This window comes from Plecotus auritus (genome assembly GCF_963455305.1).
Source record: "Plecotus auritus genome assembly, chromosome: 11".
Taxonomy (NCBI): domain Eukaryota; kingdom Metazoa; phylum Chordata; class Mammalia; order Chiroptera; family Vespertilionidae; genus Plecotus; species Plecotus auritus.
In genome coordinates this window covers 29,760,475-29,780,007 of record NC_137777.1, presented here as the reverse complement: position 1 = coordinate 29,780,007, position 19,533 = coordinate 29,760,475, and the positions used below count along the sequence as shown (strand labels likewise).

General features: G+C 39.1%; 1 protein-coding gene across 4 annotated transcripts in view; it reads left to right on the top strand.

Annotated features, from left to right (window-relative positions):
- ATP6V1H (ATPase H+ transporting V1 subunit H) overlaps positions 1-19,533 on the top strand; it is an 81,547-nt gene that overhangs the window by 605 nt on the left and 61,409 nt on the right. For all 4 annotated transcript variants that reach the window (XM_080646309.1, XM_080646307.1, XM_080646308.1 and 1 more), the window contains exons 2-6: positions 997-1,147; positions 10,505-10,607; positions 11,903-11,992; positions 15,621-15,734; positions 18,281-18,385. In XM_080646309.1, the coding sequence (XP_080502435.1) occupies positions 1,035-1,147; positions 10,505-10,607; positions 11,903-11,992; positions 15,621-15,734; positions 18,281-18,385 (525 nt within the window). In that variant the 5' untranslated portion in view covers positions 997-1,034. The remainder of the gene's footprint in view (positions 1-996; positions 1,148-10,504; positions 10,608-11,902; positions 11,993-15,620; positions 15,735-18,280; positions 18,386-19,533) is intronic.

Sequence of the window (19,533 nt, the reverse complement as noted above, 5' to 3'; positions counted from 1 at the left end):
ATGACCGCGCGGAGACCTGCAGCCTCCCCTGGACGGGCCGCCGGGCTGGGTCCGCCTGGTCCGGGGGCCGCAGGTTGGGCCGGAAGGAGCCAGTTTCTGCCTGGGCCCTGCCAGGCCACCTCGCTCTTGCTTGTTTAGGCAGCAGCCCTCAGATGTAGAGATTAAGTTCCAAACTGACTGAGGGCATTGGGGCCCTTTCAGCTTCTCTGTATATAAGCGTGAGCTTACGTTTTATGAAAAGGAACCTCAGTGTTTTTGTGTCGTGATAAAATCAGGCTTAAACTTTTATCTGTTCGTTTGGGTGTGAGAATTACTTAAAAGGCTCATGATTGTAGGTTCTTGTCGTCAGACTAGACTTCCCATTGTTGGCTGTACCTAAGATGTAATTGGTATTTGTTCCAAAAATTTCTCCTAAAGTTGATTTTGAAAATACCATGAACTTTGGTTGAAAAAAAAAATCAAGCGCTATCGTCTAAGAAATTGCATTCCCACGTTGGTTATTTTAATCCGAATGAGAATTTAAGAAAGCACTTACAGGTTTTTCATATGTCATTGCAAAAAATGATGCTTAGTAAATGTAAATAAAATAATTGATCCTAGCTGTACTTTGCAGGTTCTTATTTTTCTTTTGTCAGAGGAGGAAAGTTGATCCCAATTGTATACAATTAAAATACTTTCCTATTTTGTATGCCTATTCTATTTAAGCATGATTTCTGATGTCAGTTTCTTGAATGGTTACTTTACAAATCTTACCACAACATTGTGCCAATAATTAAGAAAAACCTTTCCTGGAAAAGTACAGACCTATAGAGAGCGCTTTTATGGAGCAGCTTATAATTGGTGGACAAGATTTGAAGTATAATAATATTAACATTAATGATATTTAATATATGTGTTGAATGCCTGGAGAGATGAAGTGATAATGATGATATTATTAGTAATAATTGTAGTAGTTGTTAAAAAATAATAACACAGTATTCTGGTTTTACCTTACAGCAAAATTGTTGGAAAACTTCCAAGGGCATAAAATTTAGATGACCAAAATGGATATCCGTGGTGCCGTGGATGCTGCTGTTCCAACCAACATTATTGCTGCCAAGGCTGCAGAAGTTCGCGCGAACAAAGTGAACTGGCTGTCCTATCTTCAGTAAGTACGGATTTGCTGTGAATCATGGGTAATCATGTGTTTTTGCATCAGACTTTTTCATGGTCATGCTTCTGTGAGAGAAATATTGGAAAAATACTAATAAATGTGGAAGAAAACACTTCCTTCTTAGAGCTGCGGCTCTGTTCAGCAGAGCGGCTCAGAGCACTTTTGACCTCTGCCTGGAAAGTTGTGCTTTTCTAGTGAGTGAGAAACCATGGGATGAGCATTCATGGACTATGGAGGGAGGAAGACGATAATGTGCAGAGCCTGCTGCGGGCTCATTATTCCCCACAGTGTGCCTTGCTGATCAGCGTGGGGACAGATGGTGTTGCAGAATAGCTCATACAGCTAGTAAAAAGCGTAGATGTTTGAGTTCAAGACCTGGGTTTGCCTTCTGGTTCTGTGTACGAGTTTGGTGATCTTAGGCAAATCTCTTCTCTGAGGTTCATTACAGTAAATGTGAAATGGGGATACATATACCACAAGTTTTTATTTTTCTGTAATAATGTACTTAAAGTATTAGCACTATAGAATAAAAGCATTAGTATGTTGAATACACTCGCAGTAAATTTCAGTTTTTCCCCTTCTTGTGTATATTAAGATTTATCATGCTGCTGTTCTGTATTTATCTGTAACATAAGTGTTCATTTATTCTTGACCATATTTTATCATATTGACTTCACTTCTTTTCTGTTTATTTTGATATATTTATAACAGTGAGTTATTAGGAAATTCAATTTAGATTTGCTTATACATTTTGAAAAATGTGAGGAATCTTTAGGTTTACTAGTATATTTAGCAGTTTGCTTTATTGAAAGGATATACAGTGTACAAAAATGATCCGTTTAGTTCTGTTAATCTCATCACTTATCAAATATTTATTGACTGCCAAGTTTGAGGCATTTTCCTGGGCTTTGGGGCTAAACTCATAATTTACGAGGGAAGTCAGATATTTAAACAGAATTTTAATTCAGTATGTTAATTGGGATAATAGGAAGGTGCACAGAGAATGATGAGTGCACAGAAAAAGAACAGCTAATCTACCTCTAGGAAGTTTTCCTGAAGGGGATTTTCAAAGGTATGGAATTAAAAATAGCATTCTGGGTGGGGAATAATTCATGTTTTGGAAACAGGGGAGAGCTGAGGCTGGAGAGGCAGCAGGAGCCAATCGGAAGGTCCTGTGTGCTATCAGAAGGAGTTTGGACTTGATTCTGTCAGTGCTTTTCAAGTTGATTCTTTTTTTCTCCCTTTAATTTAATAAATCGTTATTGTTCAGATTATTACAATTGTTCCTCTTTTCCCCCCCAAGCTCCCCTCCACCCGGTTCCCACCCCACCCTCTGCCCTTACCTCCCCCCCCCACCTGTCCTCATCCATAGGTGTACGATTTTTGTCCAGTCTCTTCCCTCACCCCCTACACCCCTTCCCCCCCCCCCCCCCCCGAGAATTGTCAGTCCACTCCCTTTCTATGCCCCTGATTCTATTATATTCACCAGTTTATTCTGTTCATCAGACTTTTTCATTCACTTGATTTTTAGATTCACTTGTTGACAGACATGTATTTGTTGTTCACAATTTTCATCTTTACCTTTTTCTTCTTCCTCCTCTTCTTAAAGAATACCTTTCAGCATTTCATATAATACTGGTTTGGTGGTGATGAACTCCTTTAGCTTTTTCTTATCTGTGAAGCTCTTTATCTGCCCTTCAATTCTGAATGATAGCTTTGCTGGGTAGAGTAATCTTGGTTGTAGGTTCTTGCTATTCATCACTTAGAAAATATCTTGCCACTCCCGTCTGGCCTGTGTAGTTTCTGTTGAGAAATCAGCTGACAGTCGTATGGGTGCTCCCTTGTAGGTAACTAACTGCTTTTCTCTTGCTGCTTTTAATATTCTCTCTTTGTCTTTTGCTCTTGGCATTTTAATTATGATGTGTCTTGGTGTGGTCCTCTTTGGATTCCTTTTGTTTGGGGTTCTCTGTGCTTCGTGGACTTGTAAGTCTATTTCTTTCACCAGGTGGGGGAAGTTTTCGGTCATTATTTCTTCAAATGGGTTTTCAGTATCTTGCTCTCTCTCTTCTTCTGGCACCTCCATAATTCTGATGTTGGTACACTTGAAGTTGTCCCAGGGGCTCCTTACACTACAACTTTTTGGATTCTTTTTTCTTTTTGCTTTTTCGGTTGAGTGTTTTTTGCTTCTTTGTATTTCAAATCTTTGACTTGATTCTTGCGATCCTCTAGTCTGCTGTTAGATTTCTGTATAATATTTTTTATTTCAGTCAGTGTATGCTTAATTTCTAGTTGGTCCTTTTTCATATCTTCGAGGGTCTTGCTAAATTTATCATCCTTTTCTAGGAAATTCTTAAAAAACCTTATAACCGTGGTTTTGAATCTATATCCAGTCGTTTGCTTTCCTCCGTTTCTGTCATTTGTGACCTGTTTCTTTGTTCCTGCATTTTGGCTGCTTCCCTAAGTTGATAGAGTGGCTTTGTGTGCTAGGTGTCCTATAGGGCCCACTGGCTCAGCCTCCCCAGGTACCTGAGGTGGACACTCTTGGTGCACCCCTTTGTGGGCTGTGTGCACAGTCTTGTTGTAGTTAAGCCTTGATTGTTGTTGGTATCACTGGGAGGAATTGACCTCCAGGCCAATTGGCTGTGAGGATCAGCTGTGTCTATGCTGGGAGAACTTCTGTGCTGGAGACACCCTTATGAGACAAGACTTGCAAAAGCCTCTGTGCTCAGCTTGGATGGGGCGGAGTCTCAGGGCGGAGCAGACAGCATTGGTTTCCTGTCAGCCCTGCCCTAATAGGCCCCTGTGTCTCAGTGTCCCATGGTAATCGCTGCAAGCACCTCTGAGAGAAAGCCGCCCTCGAGTTTCGCCTGCTGCCAGACAGTCCAGTTTCTACCCAAATGAGTCTGGGTCCCAGAGTCTCACCTGGAACTGGAGTTCAGCGCAGTCAGGAGCTTTTGTCTCCCTCCCGCTTGAGAAAGCCAGCTGTGCACTCAGTTGCCAGTCCTCTCCGTGCGTGCGTCTCAGCACCTCTGCCTCCCGCAGCTCCTCTGAGCCTCACTGTGCTTTTCTCTTTCCTTCTAGTTGTAGAATTTCCACTCAGCCAGCCTTCCTGTGGTTCTGGATGATGTCCGTTTTGTCTTTTAGTTGTAGTTTTGAAATTGTTGTGGGAGGCAGCAGTTTAGGTGTTTACCTATGCCGCCATCTTGGTTTTTCCTCAAGCTGATTCTTAAGCTGTGAAATCCATGGTTGATGTGAAGTTCAGTAAGGAAGCTCAGCATGTAAAACAGATAAAAGTGATGATTGAATGGAGGTAGGAGTGTATGTCTTAGAGTCATCTTTTAAGACCACGTTTAGTAGACTTATTTGTGCAATCTAATGAACAAAATGAATTGACCAACAAAATAAGACTCGAAGCATGGAGGCATGGAACAGACTGACATGCCTCAATGTGGGGTTGGAGGGACAAGAGAAGAAAAAGCAAAGAACTTACATACTTATATGCATAGCCCACGGACATGGGCAATTAGTGTAGTGAAGATCTGTGAGGGTGGGTAAGGGTTGGGAGGAAGGGGATAAAGGGAAGGGGGAAATGGGAGATACCTGTAATACTATAAACAATAAAAATATATTAAAAATAAAATACTGTTGTAGTTATTAGAAACAACTGAAGTGTGTAAAGTGGGGGTTAGATGATCAGATTTACCTTTTGGTTGGTTTGTTCTACTGACAATGTAGAGGATAGATTTGGGGATAATAAGCCCAGAGCTAGGGAGACACTGTGGCAGTATTTGGGTTGTTGGTATGCATAGAATTGGATAGATTTGAGAAAGTCTTTGTGATTAATTTGATGTGTGAGGATGAAAAAGAATCCAGGCTGACTTCTGGCTTCTCGGAAGGGAACGGATTATTGTAGGCCTACGGACTCCAGGGTAGCAGGAGGAGGGACTTTCTGATGTTTCCTTGTTCACCTGTATCTGTGTAATTGTTTAAATCCCCTGTAAACTTAGGATTGTGAGCTCTGTGTCCTGATTTTATTTCGGAGTACATTTAGACTAGAGCACAATGACTTTCATGTTTATAAAGCCTCATTCTGTTTATAACCTAAATAGAATAACATTGCTATTGATCATAAAGCACTGGCTGACTGGCAGAGGTTGTGTAGCGTTGGAATTTGGGACATTTTTAGTTACATGGAGATTTTTAATTGCTTTCCCTTCTTTTCCTCTTGTTCCAAGGCCTCCATACTTTATAAGTTGGATTCTCTCTTTTTTCTATTTTCTGTCCGTTATTCAGTTGTTCATCTCATGAATTTCTTTTCTAAAACTCCTCTGCTCTGTACTAGTATGTCTGCGCACAAATGTTCACCAAATGTTAACTGTGTGCCTGCTGTCAAGCTGTTGGTTGTGGGGACACCAGTGGGTGTGAAATGTGCCTCCCTAAAAGAGCTTACAGATTGGTAGGGGCTAGATACAACATATGAATTATCAGTGAATCTTATATCACATTATATTCTGATAAAATAAAACCTGTGGAAGAGTTACCCAATGTCAGGAGGCTATAATAATATAATAATGCTTCACCCCTCACAAATTAACATGTTATTATGAAGACACAGTGTTTAAAAATGTATTTATATTTGATCAGACCTTTTCTTTTTTGAAAATATATTTTTATTAATTTTTTACAGAGAGGAAGAGAGAGGGATAGAGAGTTAGAAACATCGATGAGAGAGAAACATCGATCAGCTGCCTCCTGCACACCCCCCACTGGGGATGTGCCTGCAACCAAGGTACATGCCCTTGACCAGAATCGAACCTGGGACCCTTCAGTCCACAGGCTGACGCTCCATCCACTGAGCCAAACTGGTCAGGGCCAGACCTTTTCTTTATCATTCACCTAGACAGTACAGACAGTGGAACCTCGGTTCTCCCAACTTAATTTGTTCTGGAAGGCTATTCGAGAAGCTATTTATTTGAAAATGGAATCATTTTTTTCCCATTAGAAATAATATAAATGGAATTAATCCACTCCAGATCCCAATGATTCCCTGTTTTAACCTTTCTTATATATAGTACATGTCTAATGTATGGTTTAATATATAAACAAACACTTTAAAAACAAAAAGGACATGAAATGTAAATGAAAATTTAACAAAAAGGAAATGAAATGTACAGTTAAAAATGAAAATTTACATACACACTAGAACTTAACTTCAATGCTGAGAGCTGTTGATGACTGAATGTGGAGAGGAGGGATGGAGGGATGTTATTGTTTGGAAGGGGAGTCCCCTTTCATAAAGATGCCAGGGAGCTATTCCTCTGGGTTCTTTCTCTCTTTTGTCCCCTTGCTCCACTAGAACAGTGAGGAAGCTGTCCTCTTCCACCACCTTGGCCTCCAAGCCTCGGAAATGGGCAAGAGCATTGTCCATTATGAGAAGTGCCTGCAATGGCAATTGTTTTTCCCAGAGGTATTTCTTCACACTTGGGGCAAACACTTCATGAATCCACTCACTAAAAAATTGCCTGTTTACCCAGGCTTTGCTATTAACCCTCCACATCACATTCCACTTGTTTGTCATGACATCATTTTTTCTTGAAAACTTATGGGTGTTCAGAATGGTAAATGAGTAGAGGCTTCCTTTTGAAGTCCCCACTTGTATTCCCACACAGCAGTGATGTCAGCCGGTCCTTCACTGGCTTATGTCCTGGCAGTGACTTCTCCTCCTGTGTGATGTAGGTCTTCTTTGGCGTTTTCTTCCAGAAGAGGCCTGTCTCATCACAATTGAACACTTGTTGGGGAACAAATCCCTCAGCCTCTACGTATTCTTGAAATTCTGTCATGAAATTATCATCAGCTACTTTGTTAGAACTGGCAGCCTCCCCATGCCTCACTACACTTTTCTTGAAAATGCCACCTCTTTTCTTAAATTTATTGAACCACCCCCTACTGGCCTTAAACCAATCATTTTCAGCACTCGTTTCAGGGGTGTCTTTCAGGCGGTTTGTGTGCAGCGTCTTTGCTTTTTCACATATCATTGCCTTCGAAATGCTATCACTGGCTAACTGCTTTTCATTTATCCAAATCAACAGTAATTTTTATGCCTCTTAAATTGCTTGTAATTGTTGTTTTGCAAGCACTTTCACACACTTAGCAAAATCAGCACTCTTGATGGCCTCTTTATGTTTTAAAATTGTGCTAATCATAGATTTTACCTTGCCATACTCAGTAGCCAGATCAGACACATGGACACTTCTATCATACTTTGCAATTATTTTTTTAAAGCTCTATTGTTTTCACAACTTTCCTTTTCATTTTGCTGCTATAACTTACCTTCTTAGGACCCATGGTGATTTACTATCTCTATATATAAAAGCCTAAGTGACCGTTACAACCTGTCGACCCAACGACCGCTCGACCAGTCGCTGTGATGCGCACTGACCACCAGGGGGCAGACGCGCAACACAGGAGCTGTCCCCTGGTTGTCAGTGTGCTCCCACAGCCAACCTCCTGTGGCCAGCCAATCTCCCCGGGTTCCCCTCCTTCAGCTGGCCGGCCCCGATCGGCCCTGATTGGGACTGGGCAAGATGGCCCCAATCAGCCCTGATCGCTGGCCAGGCCGAGTGACCCCACCCGTGCATGAATTCATGCACTGGGCCTCTAGTATTTAATAATAATAAACAGCAACAAAAGCAAAAAACCATGAAAATATTCACAGGACAATTTCCTGAGATGTTAACAACATGAGGTGTAGCAGTAAACTGACTCATATTCATGCATTCTCCTCTTTGTCACCTGCGGGTTGTTGGGTTGAGAACTGAAGTTTTATTCAACAACCAAGACATGTTTCCATGAACAACTTGGTCGAGAACTGAATTGTTCGAGATGGGAGATGTTTGAGAATTGAGGTTTGACTGATAAAGGAATAGGCGTGGCTATATTCCAGTCAAACTGGAATCCAGTAAAACTATATCCTGAGAATATGCGACTCATAAAATATTGTCCTTCCTCTTCATGTTAAAGTTTAATAAAGAAACAAACTTTTAACTAAAAAATTAAATAATAAATGTGGTAAGCATTAAAATGGAGAGATATATAAGGTTTCCTCACCAAGAAAAGAGGGAGCACATAGTGGCCTGGGAGCCGTGGTGATGTCTTTTTTTAAAAAAAATATATTTTATTGATTTTTTACAGAGAGGAAGAGAGAAGGATAGAGAGTTAGAAACATAAACATCGATCACACCTCCTACTGGGTATGTGCCCGCAACCAAGGTACATGCCCTTGACCGGAATCGAACCTGGGACCTTTCAGTCCGCAGGCCAACGCTCTATCCACTGAGCCAAACCGGTTAGGGCTGTGGTGATGTCTTTACAGAACACATCAAGATACTTGTAGGAGATGTCTGAGCAGGGGAGCTGGGGGCTGCTGTGGAGGAAACCCAGGCGGGGAGCTGAGACTAGGAAGAACTTGCAGTGCTGGGGGCTGTCGGTAGATTGGTGTGGCTCCTTGCAGGCTGCTATGGGCTAGTTTGCAGCACCTGCATTCACCAGTTTCGTAGGTCAAAAACCTAGGAGTCATCTTGACTCTTTTATTTTCCCAACAACCCATATCCCATACATTAACAAATTCATTTAGTCATACATCCAAAACACATCCCGGATCTGACCATCTTTCTCTCATTCCACTGCTGCCACCCCAGTGCAGGCTGTCATCACATCTCATGTACTCTTTTGTTAGAGTTCACCGGGTGGGTGGCTCTGCTTTAACTGTTCTCCCAAAGCAGAAATTCTTTACATAGGTGTGAGATAAAAATCATATTAATCATTTTTAATGACAAATTTCAAAACATATTAATCAGATCAGGTCACACTGCTCAAACCCTCTAGCTTACTAATACTCTGCTGTTCTTGCTCTTTTTCACACAGCAAGCTAATTGCTGCTCCAAGGTCTTTGGACTGGTACTTCTGTCTCTCTGGAAGTTCTCCCCAGATTACTTGGCTCATTAAGTCAGTTCATTCAGTTGTCTGTGCAGGTAACTTCAGAAAGGCCTTCTCTGAAATGCAACTAAACTATGTTATTTTCTAGCTTCTTACCAGCCTTAGTTTTTTTCATAGTGTTTACAATTCTGGCATTATGATGGGGTGTGTGTGTATGTGTATTTTTTTTAAAGTATTTATTTTTGTCTTTGTATATTTTCCCCACTGGAATGCAAGCACAAAGAGGGATGTCTAATTTATTACTATGTTGCCTATTCTTAAAGGTATCTGGCACATAGTAGGCTGCCAATTAATATTGGCTGATTCAATCATAAATGAGCAGAGTACTTGTTGGAAAGTGGTGGAGATGAGTGTTTGGAAATGGGAGTAACATACTTGGTAAGTAACGTACTCTTTCACATAATTTTTAAAAAATATGTTTGGCCGAGACCGGTTTGGCTCAGTGGATAGAGCATCGGCCTGCGGACTGAGGGGTCCCGGGTTCGATTCCGGTCAAGGGCACGTACATTGGTTGCAGGCACATCCCCAGCGGGAGGTGTGCAGGAGGCAGCTGATTGATGTTTCTCTCTCATCGATGTTTCTAGCTCTCTATCCCTCTCCCTTCCTCTCTGTAAAATATCAATAAAATATATATTAAAAAAAAAGCAGTTTAAAAAAAATATGTTTGTATTGATTTCAGAGAGGAAGGGAGAGGAAGAGAGAGATAGAAACATCTATGATGAGAGAGAATCATCAGTCGGCTGCCTCCTGCACACCTTGAAGAATAAAGATCCATTGAAGAAGGGATCCCTGGAAGTAGGAGGACACAGGGTAGTGTAGGGTGTTTGCTGGGAGGACAGGGGTCAGGATGGAGAAGTTATTTTTTTTCCCAGAGGAGGAGGATCACATTTTCCTGAGTCTGGAGGAAAAGAGTATGCTGGAGAAAATTATAGTAGAAGTGTATATAAAGTACCTTTAGTCTTGATGAATTAGAAGGCCAAGTAAATTGTTTGGCTTGGGAGGGGACTAAAGGTGAGGCTTTGAGTAGTGCTAAGAGGTGGCATGTTATTAAGTTATTACTATGGGCCAGGCACTGTACTAACCACCCCATGTGAATTGTGTAATATTTTTCTGCAGTTCATCCCCTTAAAAGCCATGTGGTTATTGTTGCCATTTTGCAGGTAAATTAACTCACTCCCAGAGAGGTCACATGATCAGTAAGTGGTGGAGCTGGGCTTTGAACTCAGGTCTCTTTGATGGCAGGGCCCGTGTGTCAACCCTCATGCCTACTACTAAGGGGAGAGGAGAAAGTCTGAAATTCCTCTTAGTGGCTATTCAACTCTTACTGAACAAAAACAATTTGTTCTTATTTTCTAGGGGACAGATGATTTCTGCTGAAGATTGTGAATTCATTCAAAGGTTTGAAATGAAAAGAAGTCCTGAGGAGAAGCAAGAAATGCTTCAATCTGAAGGCAGTCAGGTGATTGATGTAAACGTTATATCATGAAAACTTCCCCATGTCATTAAAAATTCTAGAAATGTTTTTAAATGAGTACATGATATTCCATTGAAGGTACACATCATAATTTAACTACAGATCTTTTTTTTTATTGGAAAAGTTTTTGAGTAACTCCCAGTTTTCTTTGTTAATTTTGGAAAAAGTGTTATATTGTGTATATTTATTCTTTTATCCTTTTCTGCATTTCTGAAAATCTTCTTAGAATAGATTTCTAGACGGGAAATTACTGTTTCAAAGTATATGATACTTTTAAAGTTCCTGAACTTTTTTTGTAGAAAAAATTTTTACTTTGTATTCTCACTAGAATAATAAACAACTCTGCATTCCATCAGATTTTCTGATATGGGACCTTGATTAGCTGAAGGAGTGCATATACAACTCAGTCTGATTCTCACAACAATTTGTCATGCATATTTCTGGGAAGTTTGGCAAGGAATGTATTGTTGATACCAGTTTTATTTTTTGGTTAATCCTCACCTGAGGATATTTTTCCGTTGATTTTTAGAGAGAGTGGAAGGGAGGGGAAGAGACAGAGAGAGAAAAACATCAGTGTGAGAAAGACATTGATTGGTTGCCTCCCACACGCACCCCAACCAGGGCTGGGATGGAGCCTGCAACTGAGGTAGTGCCCTGGACCCTTCAGTCTGCAAGCTGACGCTCTATCCACTGAGCCAAATTAGCCAGGGCTATTGGTACCAGTTTTTGCTGAATTCCAGAGAGATTGTTACATAGTTGATAACTTGAAGAATAGAGACAGGTCAAAGCCTTCTGATTCCAATTCCCAGCACCCTAGTTCTGCTTTCTAGTAAACACCAAAATAATAATATTTCATTGTCTACGTAACTTAATCTTTATGTTGTCTTGGGTAATCAAGAGTTGATAGTAGCTAGGCCTGTCTATTTAAAAATGGTAAACATTTTGAAATTTATCACTAGAAATGAGTAAAAATCTGATGCTACTCGTCGTATGGGTTTCCTACATCTCATCATCATATTTGTAAAAGGTGTACAGTTTTTGTAATTGAAATCTGTTAGTGAATAGCTTTTGTACCCTAATTTAGACAAGCAAAATACAGGGGTTGGCAAAAGTAGATTTACAGTTGTGAATATGTGAAACACAGTTTATTCTTGTATTATTATTTACCATACAAACAACTATAAACATTCTTTTGCCCACCCCATATTATACTGAAATTTTATTAATATGTTGTGTTTGTAGTTGAAGACAATAATTAACATTGATTTTATTTTTTCTAGTGTGCTAAAACATTTATAAACCTGATGACTCACATCTCCAAAGAACAGACAGTTCAGTACATATTAACTATGGTCGATGATATGTTGCAGGTAGGTATATTCCTTACTTAATACATTTGATGACTTCATCTTTTTGTGTACTGCACAGTGATAACATTTTTGTAATCTTTCACTTACAACACTGGTTCTCTTTTAGAATGTAATAATATATTTTTCTTCATTATATGAGTTGTAACTTGCTAATAGTGATAAAGATGGGAAAGATGAAAAATACAGGCTATTTTTGTTGTTTTTCAGTACAGGAAGTAATCCATAGGCATTTTTCCTCCCGCACCACCTCAGAGTTCTTTGTGAGCACCAGTAATGTTTGGTGAGTCACTTGAGGCTTTTTGGATGTCTGAGTAATTACAGATGATATGGGTCCTTCTCTTTCAGTCATTCAGCAGATTTCTATGTCCCTATGTTGCAGGCCAGTGTGAGGCCCAGGGTCTTCAGTGCTGAATGTAGGCAAGGTTTTTGCCCTCAAAAGCGTGGTCCCTTTGAAGAATGTTTTGCTAATTGCCTGAGACTTTTCTAGTTGTATAAAGTTTCTACTTACTGCCTACTGTCCCTGAACACAGAAGAGCCTCCTTTATTCACAATTTTATATTTTACACCAGAGTATAATCTAGGTTTAGATTATTGGCATACAGAGTAGTTCTTTTTGAAACAGGCTGTCTAGCTGTAAAATCCAATGCCTGTCTTCATGTCTTAGGAGACTTGAAGAAGAGTGTTAGTCTGGCTGCTTAGGGGCCATTCTGTCAGTTTACAAGGAAAAACATATATTGATGGCCTACTATGTGCCAAGCACTATACTAACAGATTGAGAATACAAAGGTTAGGAAGAATGGTGCTGTCTACCTATGGGCCATCATGTCATCTATGGGAATGAAGTGATTTGATAATGTGAGTGAGGATTGATATCCAACCTTGGGTGAAGCAGGCCTGTCTGAGAATGACCTTGGTCCTCTGAGCACTTTTTCCTTTAAAAACTAAAGTAAAGAAAAATGGGGAATGTTGTGGTCTGCCTCGGCTATCCAGGTTATTATATGGGACTACACCTAGAATGAGGAGGCTGTGAGTTTGTATGCAGACCTTGGTTTTATTTATGTCTCTCACACACACACACACACACACACACACACACACACACACACAACACATACACAAAGGCACACACAAAAATATCCTCAATTTTTATGCTTATCCACGTATCTATAAATTAAAAGCCATGAGTTCACACTCTGTCCAATTTCATTTTATCTCAATACTACAGACTTCATTCTTGCCTCCTTGTTCCATACTTGTAATCTCTTCTGACGGTGAGATTGTGAGATTCTCTTATCCTCCATCTATTAACTCATTTATTCTACCCTATAATATAAAGAAAGTAATTTTTTTACTTATATAGCTGTGAAAAACAAAATCTTTTCCTAGAGATCAGTGTTTGCAGTATTTTATCTTTAAACTGCGGGTATGTAGGTCATAGTATTGTGCTCAAGTTTTGTTCAGAGTGGTTAAATTATTTTTCTTTAAATACATTTGGATTCATTTGTTTGTATTCTGCTCTAGTTTTTTTCTCATCCTTGTTTATTTTACTTTACTATTTTTTTAAAATATTTTTATTGATATTTTACAGAGAGGGATAGAGAGCTAGAAACATCGATGAGAGAGAAACATCGATCAGCTGCCTCCCGCACACCTCCCACTGGGGATGTGCCCGCAACCCAGGTACATGCCCTTAACCGGAATCGAACCCGGGACCCTTCAGTCCGCAGGCTGACGCTCTATCCACTGAGCCAAACCGGTTTCGGCACTATTTTTGATTATGTAAAACATTAATATGCTTCCAGAAGTTAAAACTATATACAGAAAAGTGTACTCAGAAATGTTACCAACCTCTATCCCGTCCCTTGTACCCCATTCCCATCTATCTCTTGTGGGGAACCAAAATCCTAGATTTCTGGTTTATTTTTCCTGTTTTTCTTTTTTGCAAAAATAGGTAGGTACATGTGTATTGTCTTATATTCTCCTTTTTAAAAAATACAAAAATATGTAATTTCAGAAGAAGGGCTTTATCCATATTTTCTTAAAGGTTTGTAACTAAGGCTCCTGGGACAATGATGGCTGGAAATACATTGTGGTGTTTTGTTTTTTTTTAAATGTTTTTATTGATTTCAGAGAGAGGAAGGGAGAAGGAGTGAGGGATAGAAACATCAATGATGAGAGAGAATTATTGCATACCCCCGACTGGGGATCAAGTTCGCAACTCAGGCATGTGCTGTGTCCCGGAATCGAACCGTGACTTCCTGGTTCATAGGTCAACACTCAACCACTGAGCCACGCTGGCCGGGCTGGCAGTACATTTTTAAGCAGGAATTGAGACCACAAAAGACTGGTAGAGGAAGATGGGTTTTAAAGTTATTTAAAATGTATAAAATATTTTCTGCTCCTTATGTATGAAAGGTACTTTGTTCATTTACACGCACAATTAAAATTTTAACTTTGGAAATTATCTACCAATGGAGTTAATGATGACCTGAATTTTGAGTCCTTTCATAAAGTCATCAGCATAACCATTTCATTGTTACTCTAGATTACAGTGTTTATTATTTAAGGAATGGTAGTCTGTCCCTTAATTGGGGTAACTGTTAGCACAGACCAAAATTAAAATCAGGGTATTTAAAAATAATTAAATATTGATCTGAAAATTAAAATTATTGTTTGTGAGGTTTTTTGTGCTTTTACCAAATGTTGCTACTTAGAAATCACACTCAGTGAACCAGAAAGTGTATTTCAGCCAATAATATGCAGAGAAAACTTAGGGGAGAGGTAGAGTTTGCATGATTTGAACTAAAAAGTAATTGTTTCTCAATTCCTAAATCCACTTGCTAGTATGAAATACTGTTTTTTGGCTCTCTTTATGTGCCCTTATTTTTCCATCATATTCTACGAGTAACTTTGCACATTTGAGATTTCTCTAATACCCCATTTCCCTCGCCTGCTTGTACATAGCATGAGATTCTTCCTGCCGATCATTCCATCTACAGCTAACTTGTGATCTTTCTGCCCTCTTCCTATTTCCTTCGTGTGGAAGCAGAGTAGAGGGGTGTAGATAACAGTGGGGAAGTCAGATCAGCAGTGCAGGCTGAGAAGAAAGTAACTTAGAATGCTACACTTTGCAGGGCTGGGGTCTGCTATCTTGACTCACTTGAATTAAACTAATAATAATTAAAGGTGATTTATTTTATTTTTTTAAATACATTTTTATTGATTTTTTACAGACAGGAAGGGAGAGGGATAGAGAGTTAGAAACATCGATGAGAGAAACATCGATCAGCTGCCTTCTGCACATTCCCTACTGGGTATGTGCCAGCAACCAAGGTACATGCCCTTGACTGGAATCGAACCCGGGACCCCTGAGTCCACAGGATGACGCTTTATCCACTGAGCCAAAATGGTTAGGGCAAGGTGATTTTATTTTTAAAATATCCCTGCCCCCAGCAATATTCCCCCTCCCCATAATAATAACAACAGGGAGGCAAATCTCATACACAATGGAAAAGAAAGCAAACGAATTGATGGGACATAAAATGCAAGGTTGAGTAGTAGTGCATGGTTGCCACATTCTTTAGAAAAATACATTCTGATTAGTGACATCATTCCTCTTCTTTTTTAGGAAAATCATCAGCGTGTTAGCATTTTTTTTGACTATGCTAAACGGAGCAAGAACACTGCCTGGTCCTATTTTCTGCCAATGTTGAATCGCCAGGATCTCTTTACTGTTCATATGGTAAATTTGAATTGATCAAATCTCTGGTTTACGGAAGAAACACACCTGGGCTATTTATGACTTGATAACCTCCCAGTTCCCAGAGGAGTAATTGCTATGATAACTTTGCAAAGCAGAGTTTTCTTATTGGTGTTCAATAATGTGGGGATAAGGGGAAAGTAAAAGAGGTAGGCTGGCTTTGATACAGTTAAAGTTTTATAGAGTGTAATGATGCGTCAGAATAAGAGCCTTGTAATTCACATGTGAAAATGCCTCTGGACATCTATGACAGGATTAACTGAATTTTACTTTAGAAACTAAATTTTGCTTTGAAGCAGCTATTGTGTTTAATTTTAATTAATTAATTAATTATTTTTTTCAATTAGCAATAATCACACCTCGATAAACCTCATTGGCTACGGTACTGCCACTGTGTAAAACTTTAATTTTTATTTTAATTAAGCAGTTACTTAATTGCTTTATAATATTTTTGAATACAATGCTGTTTTAAACTTAACATTGAAGAATTGTTTAAAGAGTGTGTGGAGAATGTATGAGAGGAGGGTTGACAGACAGTCTTTGACCAAGCCTTTTCTATTCTCAGTGTGGAGTGAGCCATGGGGCAGGAGAGCTCCTGAGGTTGCTCATTTTAGTAGATGCCTTTAGGTTTTCCAAGTCAAAAACACTGTCAGTGAAATAATATTAAGCATGCAACGTCTCTCTCTCTTCTTATATATCCATATTCATTTATGTACAAATGTACTCATATATTGTATATATTTTAACCCATGACAAGAGAAATAAAAAAGGGGGACTCATGAAATAAACTACATTTTAAATAATACTTAAAAAAATAATGTATTTTATTTTTTCAAATTGTAGATGCTTGTTTTCACGATCTGGATACTGGTTTAAAAATCTTCCTAATATTGATGGTTTTATAATAAAATTGACAAATATTTTAAAGACCAAATCTAAAGTTAGGATAAAGTTAATCATTAGTAATTGTGTAGCCAAATCCATGTTTTAATTTCTTTATGATTTCAATTACTTTTGGCTAATCTTTAAAATTTTGAGGGTCAGATTGTTGTTGGTTTATCACATGCAGATGGAGGAGCTTTATGCCAGGAGTAGAACCCTTAGGTCTCTCTTTTTTTAAATACATTTTTATTAATTTCAGAGGGGGAGAGAGAGATTGAAACATCAATGATGAGAGAGAATCATTGATCAGCTGTCTCCTGCATTTCTCCTACTGGGGATCGAGCCCAAAACTTGGGCATGTGCCCTGACCGGGAATTGAACTGTGATCTCCTGGTTCATAGGTCAACGCTCAACCACTGAGCAATGCTGGCCAGGCATCCTCAGGTCTCTTGTCCCTTTGTCTCTTCCATTTTGATTGTGCTTACATTGCTGATTATATTTTCAATTCCTGGTTTCCTTATAGGAACCTTTTCAAGTTACTTACCTATTTTGTGGAAGTTAGGTCAGTTTAAAATAGGTAATGTATCTGTAAATTTACTTAGATAGGCACATGAAAATGTCAGTATGTAAACTTAGTGAATTAGTTGAGGTACTCCAATTAGCCCTCCATGGTGTAGAATTCCAGATATGTCATGACACTTGAATGCTTGACCTACTGACCTCAAAAGCGTGCCTCCATCACCTGGCTCAGCTGTATCCAAGTATAAGAACAAATATTAATTCACCAGCATAGGAATTATTTGGGAGTTAGCTAACCTTAGCCTTCTGTTCTCTACTAGGATTAATTATCGCTGAATAATTGGAGTTTTGACTTGCTTTTAGAAAGTTCTGAAAAAATATAAAATTGGATCTGTGTGTGGAGAAGTAGTATTTTATACTGCCTATTTTGTTTGTACATATACATATATATATTCAGATTTATTGTATAGTTATTCAGGTATAATTGACAAATAAAATTATAAGATATTTAAGTGTACAACATAATGATTTGACACATATATTTATAATACCTATTCAATAAAAAAATTCATGATTAGTTTTATATCTTGGAGAAAATTGAGAAATCTTTGAATGAGGAGAACAGGGTATGTTTTTATATATCAAGAGAGATGGCTGTTTAATACCAGGATATGTTTTATACCAAGATAAAGATTTTTAAGTGTGAGAACTCAAGAGGCACAACAATTGTTGAATGAGTAAGGTACTGGCTGGCAATTTGTTCTAGATTGCTCAGGATTCTGGCAGGTGATTTGGTGAAAGTCTGCTGCTAGAAAGATTTCTGTGTTCTTTGGATTTTTGCTCGTCTTATAATGAATCTCAGTCTTACTTTTGAAACTCAGAATAATATAGAGAATGTCATGAAATTCTTAATTTAACAACTAATTTTGGTTCACATTATTGGAAATATTTGAAAATACATTTTAACTATATTTAAAAATACATTTTAAAAAGTGAAGTATAAACTATTTTTGGAGGAGTTGAGTGTTAAAAAAATGCAGCAAAATGGTTATGAGTCCTGGTTTTTAAGGTATATGATGTGATTTTTAGAATCAATATAGTGTTGAACTGTATTTCTTATTTTTTAGGCAGCAAGAATTATTGCCAAGTTAGCAGCTTGGGGAAAAGAATTGATGGAAGGCAGTGACTTAAATTACTATTTTAATTGGATAAAAACTCAGCTGAGTTCACAGGTAAAATACATTTCTTTTAGTATCTTTGCAAGGAATGTAACATCCATGCTCTCTCAAGCTATTTATGGTAATTATGGGAAATGACAAAAAGAGTTATATATTAAAATAATGCCATTTTGAACTCGATGAGTAAGCCAAATTACTCTTAGGTATGGTACTCTGCTTCACTTTTTCTTTCTTTGACTGGCTTCAGCTCAACCCTTTCTGTCCTTTCTGCCACTTGGGATTTTCCATTCTAGATGGAAGTACCTTCTTTCTAGGAGGCTGCCAGGATCACACAGGTCGGAGGATTGAGAGGATTCACACAACTCCAAAGAGCATATTCCTGTCAGGCTTATGTGACAGGAAAAGAAGCTGCATCACGGAGAGAGTGCAGGCAAACTTTGGGGCTGAGAGACTTCGGTGGCAGCACGCACATCTGTCTTAGCTGGACCACCAGTTGTGGGAGAAATCTTGGTTTTGGGAGAGGTCTCCAGATATTTCTAGTGGGATCTTTCATGCCCTTTTAGTCAATTAGGCTGACTGTCTAACTCAGTGGTTGGCAAACTGCGGCTCTCGAGCCACATGCGGCTCTTTGGCCCCTTGAGTGTGGCTTTTCCACAAAGTACCACGGCCTGGGCGAGTCTATTTTGAAGAAGTGGCGTTAGAAGAAGTTTTAAGTTTAAAAAATTTGGCTCTCGAAAGAAATTTCAATGGTTGTACTGTTGATATTTGGCTCTGTTGACTAATGAGTTTGCCGACCACTGGTCTAACTAGTTACACCAATAAACAAATTGGCTTTGGGTGCCACCAGGGAGTTTCAATCTGTGAACAGCACTTAATACATCATTAGTCAATCTTCTCATTCTAGTCCTGGCCAAGAGTCCATACCAGGTTTCTAGGCACTCCTGAGTAAGCATGGAGCTGCTGGCCCAGCTGTGAGATAACAGCCTCACAGTGACTCCTTAGGATTTCACTGTATCCTTGTGGGATTGAACATTTAGGTCTAAGGTTAAATATGAAGCCTGCTTATTGACTGTCTTGTTGCTTTCAGACCACTCTAGCTCTACTTCCCCCTGGAGGAAATAGCTTGCTGGTTCAATGGCTGGGAAAACGACAAGTTTTCTGTTTTTGTCTCCATAGTTCCCTAGAACAGGGCAAAAGACAAG